This window comes from Pogoniulus pusillus, chromosome 8 (genome assembly GCF_015220805.1).
Source record: "Pogoniulus pusillus isolate bPogPus1 chromosome 8, bPogPus1.pri, whole genome shotgun sequence".
Lineage (NCBI taxonomy): Eukaryota > Metazoa > Chordata > Aves > Piciformes > Lybiidae > Pogoniulus > Pogoniulus pusillus.
The window spans coordinates 38834709-38847456 of record NC_087271.1 but is presented as its reverse complement, the minus strand read 5'-3'; the positions used below and the strand labels follow the sequence as shown (position 1 = coordinate 38847456).

The window sequence follows — 12748 nt, the reverse complement described above, 5'->3', positions numbered from 1 at the left end:
TCTCGACTACACAATCAAGATTTCCTCAAGGATCTCTCATTGCTGGGCAGTGATTTCTGAAGAACCTCCCCTCAGCCAGGTGATGAAAGCATCTGCTCCAAGAAAGCTGAATTCTTCATCCCACTTCTCTTCCACTGATGCCAGGGGAAATGAACTTCAGCTAAGGTTGCAAGAGCCTTCTAAGCAGCCCTCCTGTCCTTGCATACCATGCAACCAATGAAACAGAAGGCAGGGAATCACATCAATCATAGAACCAAAGAATCAGCCAGGCTGGAAGGGACCTCCAACATCATCCAGGCCAACCTAGCACCCAGCCCTGGCCAAGCAACCAGACCATGGCACTAAGTGCCTCAGCCAGGCTTGGCTTCAACACCTCCAGGCACAGAGACTCCACCACCTCCCTGGGCAGCCCATTCCAATGCCAATCACTCTCTCTGCCAGGAACTTCCTCCTAACATCCAGCCTAGACCTGCCCTGGCACAACTTGAGACTCTGTCCCCTTCTTCTGTTGCTGCTTGCCTGGCAGCAGAGCCCAACCCCACCTGGCTACAGCCTCCCTGCAGGGAGTTGTAGACAGCAATGAGCTCTGCCCTGAGCCTCCTCTGCTGCAGGCTGCACACCCCCAGCTCCCTCAGCCTCTCCTCACAGGGCTCTGCTCCAGGCCCCTCCCCAGCCTTGCTGCCCTTCTCTGGACACCTTCCAGCACCTCAACATCTCTCTTGAATGGAGGAGCCCAGAACTGGACACAGCACTCCAGGGGTGGCCTGAGCAGTGCTGAGCACAGGGGCACAAGAACCTCCCTTGTCCTGCTGCCCACACTGCTCCTGAGCCAGCCCAGGATGCCATTGGCTCTGCTGCCCACCTGGGCACTGCTGCCTCAGCTTCAGCTCCTCTCTCCCACCACCCCCAGCTCCCTCTCTGCCTGGCTGCTCTCAGCCACTCTGGCCCCAGCCTGTAGTGCTGCTTGGGGTTGTTGTGGCCAAAGTGCAGAACCCTGCCCTTGGCCTTGTTCAGTCTCATCCCATTGGCCTCTGCCCACCCATGCAGCCTGGCCAGGTCCCTCTGCAGGGCTCTCCTACCCTCCAACAGCTCCACAGCTGCTCCTAGCTTGGTGTCATCTGCAACCTGACTGATGCTGGACTCAGGGCCTTGCTCCAGATCATCAATAACAATGTTGAAGAGGACTGGGCTGTTGAACTGAGTGTCTGTGTCCAAGAACATCTCAGCTCAGACACAGACAGCTGGATCCCAGACACGTTTCAGGCCTGCAGAAGGTGGGCATCACAGCCCCCTGACACGAGGAGCAACCCCCCCCCCCCCTCTGCCCCCCAGGGTTTGGTTGACCAGTCCAGCTGTAGCAGCTGTGGTGTTTTATGAGGTGCCTGAGAATGAAAGGCACTGCAGAAGGCTGATCAAAGAGGCAGCTAGTCAGGAGGTGATACTGAGCCCTGGCTGGGTTGAGCTCCTGCTTGCTCGAGTCACCATCCCTGGAGGTACTTAAAAGCTGTGTGGATGTGGTGCTGAGGGACGTGGTTTAGTGGTGGTCTTGGCAGTGCTGAGCTAATGGTTGGACTTGATGGTCTTAAAGGTCTCTTCCAGCCAAATTGAGTGTGTGATTCTGTTACAGCTTAGCTGTCCCTGTCCATGGGGATCAAGGAGCCTACAGGGAGGTGCCTACAAGGAGCCCTCCAAGGAAGCAACCTTCCTGTAGCAGTGCTGTGAGAAGCTCATAGAATCAGTCAGGGTTGGAAGGGACCCCAAGGATCATCCAGTTCCAAGCCCCCTGCCATGGGCAGGGACACCCTTGCTGAGCACATCTTTCCACAGCAGCAGAGTGGGTTGATCCCTTGTGAACCCACAGACACCCAAAAGGTGTTCCTTCAACAACAACCCAAGTCCCATAGCTGCTGGCAAGGCCAGCTGGGGCTTCCCCCTCTAAGAAAGGCACCACTGCTAGAGGCAGAAGATTCAGAGGCATCCTGGCTGAATTTCCAAGGCTGAGCTATTTAGCTGGCACAAGGAGCTTTCAGTGTCAGCCACAGGTCTTTGTGAAGCATGCAGCACACACAGAGTCTGGCTTTCTTGTGCCCACTGACACCTGTGCAGCACCCAACCCTTCAGCAGAGCTGAGGCTTTCCAGCTTGATGGACAATAGGGAGACAACAGACCAAGAATCCAGTTTGCTGACCCCAGAAAGACCTCAGAAGACAGCAAAATCTGATGTTCAAATCATCATCTATGATGTTCAAATCATCATCTATGACCTTGTTTGCACACCAACATGTCAGGAACCTGTACCCAACCAATTCCAGTCCTTCCAGAGCTCTTCAACACCTTGCTTCCTCCAAAACCAGCCTGAGACACAGCAAGAAAACCCTTGCTTTGGCAGCTCCCATCCTGTGCTTGCCAGGGCTGAAACATCAGAAGGGTTTCCAGCAAGCCAGCAACCAATTGGCCCATTTACTGGCTCTGGAAGCTGCTGCTCACTATGCATGCCAAGGGGTTTGCACTCATGCTGAGTGGATCTGTAGGGCTCCAGATCATAGAACCAACCAGGTTGGAAGAGACCTCCAAGCTCATCCAGTCCAACCTATCCCCCAGCCCTGTCCAGTCAACTAAACCATGGCACTAAGTGCCTCATCCAGGCTTTGCTTCAACACCTGATGAGACAGGACACCAAAATTCCAAGGAAAGGAATGACTTTGAACCAGGCTACTCACATCACAGGTGACCTGGATGCTGAGCCACCTCACTCAAACTGTACCATCACCTACAAAGGTTGGACCAGATGATCTTTGGGGTCCCTTCCAGCCTGGCATTTTGTAACTCTGTGGTCTCCATAATAAAGAGGCAATGAATTTTCTGTTTCTGCTAATAGGTTTGGCTCAGCAGAACAGGATGGGACCATGCCATCAAAGAGCAGTTAGTAGATAACAGCAGAGGTGAAAACACTCTGGAAAACTGCACTGCTATGAAAATCATAGAATAGAATCATAGAATCAACCAGGTTGGAAGAGACCTCCAAGATCATCCAGCCCAACATGGTCAGACCTATAGGGAAGTGACACACACGTATTAGAGGAGCTTCAGGATGTCCCAGGGTGGTAGAAGGCATCCTGGGCTGGCTCAGGAGCAGAGTGGGCAGCAGGACAAGGGAGGTTCTTCTGCCCCTGTGCTCAGCACTGCTCAGGCCACCCCTGGAGTGCTGTGTCCAGTTCTGGGCTCCTCCATTGCAGAGAGATGTTGAGGTGCTGGAAGGTGTTTGGAGAAGGGCACTTAGTGCCATGTTCTGGTCGCTTGGCCAGGGCTGGGTGCTAGGTTGGTCTGGATGAGCTTGGAGCTCTCTTCCAACCTGCTCAATTCTATGACCTTCCACCATCCTACTGCATCTAATTACCTGAGAGTCCACAAGTACTTCAGCATATGCTTCATTTTGCCCCAGTGAGCAGCATGTTCAGGTGCTCGTGGAGGGTCACTCACTTTGGGTTAAGACACTCAACAGCATAGACTCATAGAATCAGGCAGGGTTGGAAGGGAGCACAAGGAGCAGCCAGTTCCAAGCCCACTGCCATGCCCAGGGACACCCTACCCTAGAGCAGCCTGGCCACAGCCTCAGCCAGCCTGGCCTCAAACACCTCCAGCCATGGGGCCTCAACCACCTCCCTGGGCAACCCATTCCAGCCTCTCACCACTCTCAGGCTCAACAACTTCCTCCTCACCTCTACTCTGACTCTCCTCACCTCCAGCTTTGCTCCATCCCCCCAAGTCCAGTCTCTCCCTCTCAGCCTCAAAAGTCCCTCTCCAGCTTTTTTGTAGCCCCCTTCAGATCCTGGAAGGCCACAAGAAGGTCACCTGGGAGCCTTCTCTGCTCCAGCCTGCACAGCCCCAACTCTTTCAGTCTGTGCTCACAGCAGAGCTGCTGCAGCCTCTGAGCATCCTCCTGGCCCTGCTCTGGACACACTCCAGCATCTCCACATCCCTTTTTGGAATAGAGGCTCCAGAGCTGGATGCAGCACTGCAGGTGGGGGCTCAGCAGAGCAGAGTAGAGGGGGAGAATCCCCTCCCTGCCTTGCTGGCCACACTAATGCTAACGTACTCCATGTGTGTGCCCCAGCAGTTTACACCTTGTCCCCACCTGCTTTCCCCTAGATCAGGGCAATATTTCTCATACTTCAAGACATTTCCACCTGCTGGATAAGGAACTGGCTGGATGGTGGCATGCAAAGAGTGGTGATCGAGGGCACAATGTCCACCTGCAGACCAGTGCCAAGTGGCTCCCTCAGGGGTCAGTACTGGCACCAGTGCTGTGCAACATCTTTGTCAGTGACATGGACAGTGCACCCTCAGCAAGTCTGCAGATGGCACCACACAGTGTGGCACAGTCGACTTGCTAGAGGGCAGGGATCCATCCAGAGGGTCCTGGACAGGCTGCAGAGCTGTGCCCAGGCCAACCTCGTGGAATTCAGCAAGGCCAAGTGTAAGGTCCTGCACCTGGGTCAGAGCAATCCCAAGCACAGCTCCAGGCTGGGTGGGGGATGGCTGAGAGCAGCCCTGAGGGGTCTGGGCTGATGCTAAGCTCAACAGGAGCCTGCAGTGTGAGTGCAGCCCAGACACAATCCTGTGCCAAGCTGCAGCAAGAGCAGTGTGGGCACAGGGCAAGGGAGGGGATTCTGCCCCTTGGCTCTGCTCTCCTCAGACCCCACCTGCAGTCCTGTGTACAGTTCTGGAGCCCCCAGCACAAGCAGGACATGGAAGTGTTAGAGCAAGTCCACAGGAGACCACCAAGATGCTGAGAGGGCTGCAGCAGCTGTGCTGTGAGGACAGGCTGAGAGAGTTGGGGCTGTGCAGCCTGGAGAAGAGAAGGCTTGGAGGAGACCTTGGAGTGGCCTTCCAGGATCTGAAGGGAGCTACAGGAAGGCTGGGGAGGGACTACTGACAAGGGCTTGTAATGACAGGATGAGGGGGGATGATGGGCTTGAAGTGGCAGAGGGCAGATTTAAACTGGATGTTAGGAAGAAGTTGTTTGCAGTGAGGGTGGTGAGACACTGGCACAGGCTGCCCAGGGAGGCTGTGGCTGCTCCCTCCCTGGAGGAGTTCAAGGCCAGGTTGGATGAGGCCTTGAGCAACCTGTTCTAGTGGGAGGTGTCCCTGCCTATGGCAGGGGGTTGGAACTGGCTGATCCTTGAGGTCCCTTCCAACCTAAACCATCCTCTGATTCTCTGGTTTCCAGCTGCTCTGCCTTGTACCTATCAAATCAGCTCTCCAAAATCTCCAGCACACCATCACCTCTCTTTCTCACTCGCAGTGGGAGAAGAGGAGGGAGGGCACAGTGATGTCAGACCCACCACAGACTTACCTCTTCATCTTTCCAGCTGGGTTCTCAGCCACGTGGTATCCAGGCTTGCACTTGTAGCGGCAGACAGAGCCCACATCGTGGTTCCCCTTCAGGCACCGAGGGACCAGGAGCTTGGCATTGGCCACCAAAGGAGGTGCATCACACTCCAACTTGCAGTAGGCTTCAGGGAGTGACCACAGACCATCCTCCAGGCAGGTCAGCCACTGGTTTGTCCCTGACCCCAAAAGAGAAGCAGTGTGTTGGGGTTACAACCGACCTAGGGATGAAGCCCTGCTCAGAGAAGCTCAGAGCAACCAGCAGAAGTCATTTTAAAGTCCCTTCCAACCCAAACCACCTGAGATTCTGTGAAACCCTCTCATCAGAGTTGACACTGACACCATGGGAGGCAATAAAGGTCATGAGCTCCACTGCATGCTTGGTCAGGCTGGGGCAGGAATTACTTGAACACAAACAGAGGCAGGGAAGGGACAGCTTCTAGAGGACAGAGAAAGGGTCTTGGTTTTGCAAACAGAATCACAGCTCATCAAGGTTGGAAAAGACCTCCAGGATCATCTCCACCCCAAAGGATTCCACTAAACTTCCACAATCTCTGGTGGTGCCTCAGGAGAGTGGGCTGGGAGCTTTTGTGTCTGGATACTGGTTAGAATACTCAGTTCAGCTCAGGTGCTTCTTGCAGCTTAGCCTTACCTACCCTTACAGGCTGTGTGCTGCAGAGAATCAACCAGGTTGGAAGAGAGCTCCAAGCTCAGCCTGCACAACCTAGCACCCAGCCCTGGCCAAGCAACCAGACCATGGCACTAAGTGCCCCAGCCAGGCTTTGCTTCAACACCTCCAGGCACAGCGACTCCACCACCTCCCTGGGCAGCCCATTCCAATGCCAATCACTCTCTCTGACAACAACTTCCTCCTAACATCCAGCCTAGACCTCCCCTGCCACATCTTGAGACTGTGTCCCCTTGTTCTGTTGCTGCTTGCCTGGCAGAAGAGCCCAACCCCATCTGGCTACAGCCTCCCTTCACAGTATCACAGTATTATCAGGGTTGGAAGAGACATCATAGATCATCAAGTCCAACTTCAGGGAGCTGCAGCCAGCAATGAGCTCTGTCCTGAGCCTCCTCTGCTGCAGGCTGCACACCCCCAGCTCCCTCAGCCTCTCCTCACAGGGTTTGTGTTCCAATGCACGATGCAAGATGAGAAGTGCCAGGAGGAGAGACGTAAGAGCCTGACTGGTGTGAGTGGGAGTTCAAACCTCCCATCACCAAAGGTTTGCACTGAGTGTAGCAGCCCAACTCTTTGCTGTCCCTCTAGAGAAAAGAGCCATCTGATAGACCCAGCTAGTGGGTGGTCAAAACTGCCCAGCCCTGGGTGTGCCTTCAGTAAGTGTCTGGGGCTGCATCACCCACAAGGTACAGCTGCTGGATGGTTCTCTGGAAGCTGCTGGGGAAGGAAAGAAAGCTGGGCTGGATGGAATGGGACTCTTCCTACTGAGAGGTTTGGATCAGCACGTTCTGGTGTAGGCAGAGTGCTTGGAGCCTTGCTTTTCACACACACACACACACATCCTCCTTCTCATCACTGCTCTGCTCTTGGACAGGGCACAAGACCATGCCTCCACTCAGCACTTGAGTTCCTGATGGGCCAACGCTGATGAGGGCTGTCCCCCACACGGCCATGTCATCCTTTCCTGGCCTATTCTTAGCCTTGAGAGCCTGCCTGTCAGGATGGGAGCCTTCAGGGACAGCAAGCATCAAGCACAGCCCTGCCTGAGCCGCCCAGCAGAGTCAGCTGGATCCCTGAGTGCTGGGAAGCCTTGGCCAAGGCCTTGGCTCAGCCACTGGAAGTCACCCAGGGCGCTGCACCAGGGGGATGCCTCCCTTCTGAGGGAGCCCTGGGCAAGCCTCCCGTTGACTGCAGTGGGAACACAAGAGGCAGCTTGAGTGCAAGACCAGATTCAAGCCCTGCCCTCAGCTGACCCATCCAAGCCAAGGGCCATCATCAGTGGGTGCAGAATTTGGCCATCTGAGTCATCATTCATGTACTACTCTTTGATCAGCTCATGCTGGGGGAGGGAGGAGGGCGTGGGGTGTGTCTGCTGGCATGGCCCCTGCTGTGCAATGAGGACCTTAATTCCCTGCTCTTAAGATTTAAGGGAAGGGGAAAAAAAAAAAAGAAGGAAAAAGCAAAAGGGAAGAGAAGTTAAATGATTTTCATACGTTTTGGCTCTAAATGTCTGCATAAAACAGGGCACCCATTAAAATGATTTGTTGTATGGGATTGTTGGGAGCAAAGGCACTGGTGGAAACTCACATAAAGTCCCAGTGCTTGAAGCTGTCAAGGCAATTAGCCCTGAAAGCCAGCCCAGCTCAGCCTTGCACAGACAGGAACAGTAGCTCTCTTTCTCCAACATGGCTTAAAACACATTCCTGTGGCTCTTGATGGAGTCAGCAGAATGAAAGCCAGCCCATGCAGTGTCTGGGGGGCTGCTGTGAGGCCAGCATCTCCCAGGCTGCTCTGCACCTCTAGGCATTGGTCTCTATGGCTTCAGATAGCCTCAGGCCTCCTGAGCCACAGAGGCTTTGCCACAGCCACCAGGCGCCAAGCCACTTTGGGGCTCTCTGAAGTCCTCTCTGTCTGTCCTTGCTGGATGCCCTCATGCTGTTTGCCTCCCTTATCCACCCCTCCATAATACTGGAGGCTGCCAGACCTCACTGGCTATCAGTAATCATAGAATCAACCCGGTTGGAGGAGACCTCCAAGATCATCCAGTCCAACCTAGACATGCTTACACCCTGAGATAGAATAACTTGATTGATTATGTGACCTTCCACCATCCTATTGCATCTAATTAGCTGAGAGTGCACAAATACTTCAGCACATGCTTCATTTTGCCCCAGTGAGCAGCATGGTCAGGTGCAGGTGCAGGGTCACATACACCATCACAGAATCAGGCAGGGTTGGAAGGGACCACAAGGAGCAGCCAGCTCCAACCCCCCTGCCATGTCCAGGGACACCCTACCCTAGAGCAGCCTGGCCACAGCCTCAGCCAGCCTGGCCTCAAACACCTCCAGCCATGGGGCCTCAACCACCTCCCTGGGCAACCCATTCCAGCCTCTCACCACTCTCAGGCTCAACAACTTCCTCCCCACCTCCAGTTTTGCTCCATTCCCCCCAGTCCTGTCACTCCCCTCCCTGACAGCCTCAAAAGTCCCTCCTCAGCTTTTTTGTAGCCCCCTTCAGATGCTGGAAGGCCACAAGAAGGTCACCTGGGAGCCTCCTCTTCTCCAGCCTGCACAGCCCCAACTCTTTCAGTCTGTGCTCACAGCAGAGCTGCTGCAGCCTCTGAGCATCCTCCTGGCCCTGCTCTGGACACACTCCAGCATCTCCACATCCCTCTTGTCCCAGGGGCTCCAGAACTGGATGAGGATGGATGGATATGGGCTGCCATCAGAGAATGGGAGTCAGAGGGAATTATTGCCCTGCTCAAGGCAGATGGATGCCCACTGATTTGGGATGTCTCTCAAGAGCCCACCCAGTTGGCAGCAGCCAGGATAACTGGGAAATCAAAGGAGCACTGCTGAGTTTGAACAGCCTCAACCAAGCACAGAAAGGTGTCTCCAAAACAAGTGGTTAAATCATACGGATCATAGAATGGTTTGATCATAGAAAGGTTTGGGTTGGAAGGGACCTTGAAGATCAGCTGGTAGCCATCTCCATCCTGTGGACAAGAACACCCTTCCACTAGACCAGGTTGCTTAAGGCCTCATCCAGCCTGGCCTTGAACACCCCCAGGGAGGTGGCATCCACAACATCCTTAGGCAACCTGTTCCAGCATCTCATCACCCTGACAGCAAAGAATTTCTTCCTCATATCCAGCCTAAATCTCCCAGCACTCCAGACCATACCTTGAAGTTTGGCTGGGTGGATACAGGAGAAGGAGCATCTCTGCAGGTAGGTTGTACCCTGGGGGCAGGAGAACTCAGCATAGTACACGTGGTGCTGATCAGGGACACTGCAGTCGACAGGCTCACAAGTCACAGATCTGTCCCACTGTCCCGAGGTGCAGGTCAACACCACCTCCTCCTGTGGAGAAAGCAAGGCTCTGTCAGACCTCTGCAAAGGAGCTTTACTCATGGAGTATGGAATCATGGAATGGGTTGGCTTGGAAGAGACCTCAATTCAAGAGAGATGTTGAGGTGCTGGAAGGTGTCCAGAGAAGGGCAGCAAGGCTGGGGAGGGGCCTGGAGCAGAGCCCTGTGAGGAGAGGCTGAGGGAGCTGGGGGTGTGCAGCCTGCAGAAGAGGAGGCTCAGGGCAGAGCTCATTGCTGTCTGCAACTACCTGAAGGGAGGCTGTAGCCAGGTGGGGTTGGGCTCTGCTGCCAGGCAAGCAGCAACAGAACAAGGGGACACAGTCTCAAGCTGTGCCAGGGGAGGTCTAGGCTGGCTGTTAGGAGGAAGTTGTTGGCAGAGAGAGTGATTGGCATTGGAATGGGCTGCCCAGGGAGGTGGTGGAGTCTCTGTGCCTGGAGGTGTTGAAGCCAAGCCTGGCTGAGGCACTTAGTGCCATGGTCTGGTTGGTTGGCCAGGGCTGGGTGCTAGGTTGGCCTGGCTGAGCTTGGAGGTCTCTTCCAGCCTGTCTGATTCTATGATCTGTGATCTAACTGGATAACCTCCATGTGCCCACATGTCTCCAGGGGTAAGCACTTTCTTGTGGTGATGTCTTGATATAACACCAAGCATAGGATCATAGAATTAATCAGGGTTGGAAGGATCACAAGGATCATCTAGTTCCAACCCCCCTGCCAGAGCGGGGCAGATCAGGCTGGCCAGAGCATCAGCCAGCCTGGCCTCAAACACCTCCAGCCATGGGGCCTCAACCACCTCCCTGGGCAACCCATTCCAGCCTCTCACCACTCTCAGGCTCAACAACTTCCTCCTCACCTCCAGTCTGAACCTACCCACCCCCAGCTTTGCTCTGTAAGCATCATGGTAGGGAGGTATGATGCACACCTACCACTCATCCCCCAGCCCCACTTGCCAACCTATGGTCTGGGAGGCAAGGACTATTTTGAGGTGGTGTCTTGATGTAGCACCAAGGTCCTCTAAGTTCAAGCCCTCTGCAGTAAGCAGGGATAGGTTTAAATGGATTAGGTTGCTCAGAGGAACTTGGCCTTGCATCTACTGCTCTGCCATCAGAGCAGAAAGGGCTGACTTAGGCTTCAGAGCAAGAAGAACATCCCCCCTGTTTTCCCTCACCAGTGTGCCCTTTCTCCCTACTGCAGGCACTGAGTCATGAAGCCTGTTACTATAACCTGGAGTGATTTTGGGGTGTGAGAGCAGCAAGTGGCCCATGAGGTAACACAAAAGCCTTCTGTTAAAGAGACCTTCTAGTGCTTGGCCTGCTTGCTTGCTTGCAGAAAATGTTGGTTGCATGATGCTGAGCCTTAGCAGAGGACCTCAAGGGAAAAAAGGAAAACCCCTTCAGGGTACACCACACCTAACAGAGCTATGAGTTGTTCCCAGCCCTCTGCACTGTCGTTTTCTCCCCTAGGAGATCAGGTCTGGCTTCAGCATCAAGCTGGGTTTGGAATGTCTCCAGAGATGGAGACTTGACCACCTGTCTGGGCAGCCTGTTGCAATGCTCTGTCACCCTTAAATGAGAGAAGCTCCTCCTTGTGTTCAGACAGAGCTTCTAATGTTCAAGTTTATGCCTCTTGGCCTTTGTCTACAACTTTTGTCTACAACTACCTGCAGGGAGGCTGCAGCCAGGTGGGGTTGGGCTCTGCTGCCAGGCAAGCAGCAACAGAAGAAGGGGACACAGTCTCAAGCTGTGCCAGGGGAGGTCTAGGCTGGATGTGAGGAGGAAGTTGTTGGCAGAGAGAGTGATTGGCATTGGAATGGGCTGCCCAGGGAGGTGGTGGAGTCGCTGTGCCTGGAGGTGTTGAAGCAAAGCCTGGCTGAGGCACTTAGTGCCATGGTCTGGTTGATTTGGTGCCAGGGCTGGGTGTTAGGTTGGCCTGGCTGAGCTTGGAGCTCTCTTCCAACCTGGTTGATTCTATGATTCGATGTCCTGTCACTGAGTACCACTCTCCCTACCCTTCCTCATAAGAAAGCTCTCCCAGTCCCCTAACCATCTTTGTGGCCCCTCTAGTCCCCTCTCATCATCTTTGTAGCCTTGCAAGATCGTGGCATAGCTGACCCAAGTGGGTTGGGGTCATCTCTCAGGGGAGAGCTGTGAGCATTTCCCCCACAATGACTCAGGGTGAGTGGGGTGACAGAGCCAAACCAGTAACATCACTGGAGGGCTCAGGACAGGATGCTTCCAAGCTGCCATCTGCAGCGACAGCCACGCTGCAGAGCTCCCTCCAGAAGTTTCCCATCTCACTGCCCAAAAGCAAGCAGTGTCACCTGAGGCAGATTTGTGTGGCTTTGTCTTGGGGAAGAGGAACTTTCTGTTTTCCCTGGGCATGCCTTGGTGCCAGAGCCATGTCACTGTGTAATTAAAACCCTCCCTGGTGGCAAGGGGCTGAGCGGTGTACCCCCAGCTGTCCCACTGCTCTTGTCAGTGCCCACCTCTCCTTGGACAAGCACCAACAGCTGCAGCAGAGGAAACCTGCCCTTGTAAGCCCCCAAGGAGAGGAAAGGTCCACCCTGCTGCTATGGCCTGGTCCACCTCATGCAAGTTCATGCTCTTGCTGATATGGAGACCAGCTCCGACCCAGAGACTCCTGTTCCCCCTCCAGCAACAGCCTAGGGATGGGACACACTGTACCCACAACTCTGCCAAGGTGACTGCCTAGACCCAAAGCAGCTCAGCTCCCAGGGACACAACAGTTCCAGGTCTCCTCTGTCACTAACTTGTAGTTTTCACAAGCCCTCTGGCAAGCAGGATGGACTCTTTCTTGGTGACCTCTGTGCTGTCCTGCTGGCATGGGCAGCATTACTGCAATGCAACACAAAGGAAGAAAAGCTCTCCATGCTCTCAGCTGCCTCTAAATATAGCCCCTCTGCAATGACTTCATTCTTTCCTGAGACACTCACTTCAGCTTTAAGAGAAAAACCATCCCAGGGATGTTTAACCCTCCCAGCAATGCCCATCTGGAGAAGAGAAGTGTCTGCTTCTCCCTTCGTAGGAGTGCATCACCCTGGCTTGGGGCATTGGATTCAATGATCTTGAAGGTCTTTTCCAACCAAATAATTTGACAATTCTATCTCCTGCAGTGGCTTTTGAGGTAGCAGAGCTGTGTCTGCAGTGAAGGAAGGAGAGGAGTAGGTCTCCAGAGCAGAACCTCCAGTCACCAGCACAGAGCTCCAGCACCAAAGCCTTCACCTGACTGAAGTCTGTTGGAAAGCCAGCAAGGAGGTTAGGGCGGGGGGAAGAAGGTATCCCGGGGG

At 54.3% G+C, this 12748-nt stretch overlaps 1 protein-coding gene across 1 annotated transcript in view; it reads right to left on the bottom strand.

Annotated features, from left to right (window-relative positions):
• The window catches only part of PAPPA2 (pappalysin 2), a 132632-nt gene that overhangs the window by 40984 nt on the left and 78900 nt on the right, over positions 1-12748 (bottom strand). Inside the window, exons 15-16 of the mRNA XM_064148125.1 lie at positions 9259-9436; positions 5357-5570 (exon numbers count right to left, since the gene is read on the bottom strand). Of these exons, the coding sequence (XP_064004195.1) occupies positions 5357-5570; positions 9259-9436 (392 nt within the window). The remainder of the gene's footprint in view (positions 1-5356; positions 5571-9258; positions 9437-12748) is intronic.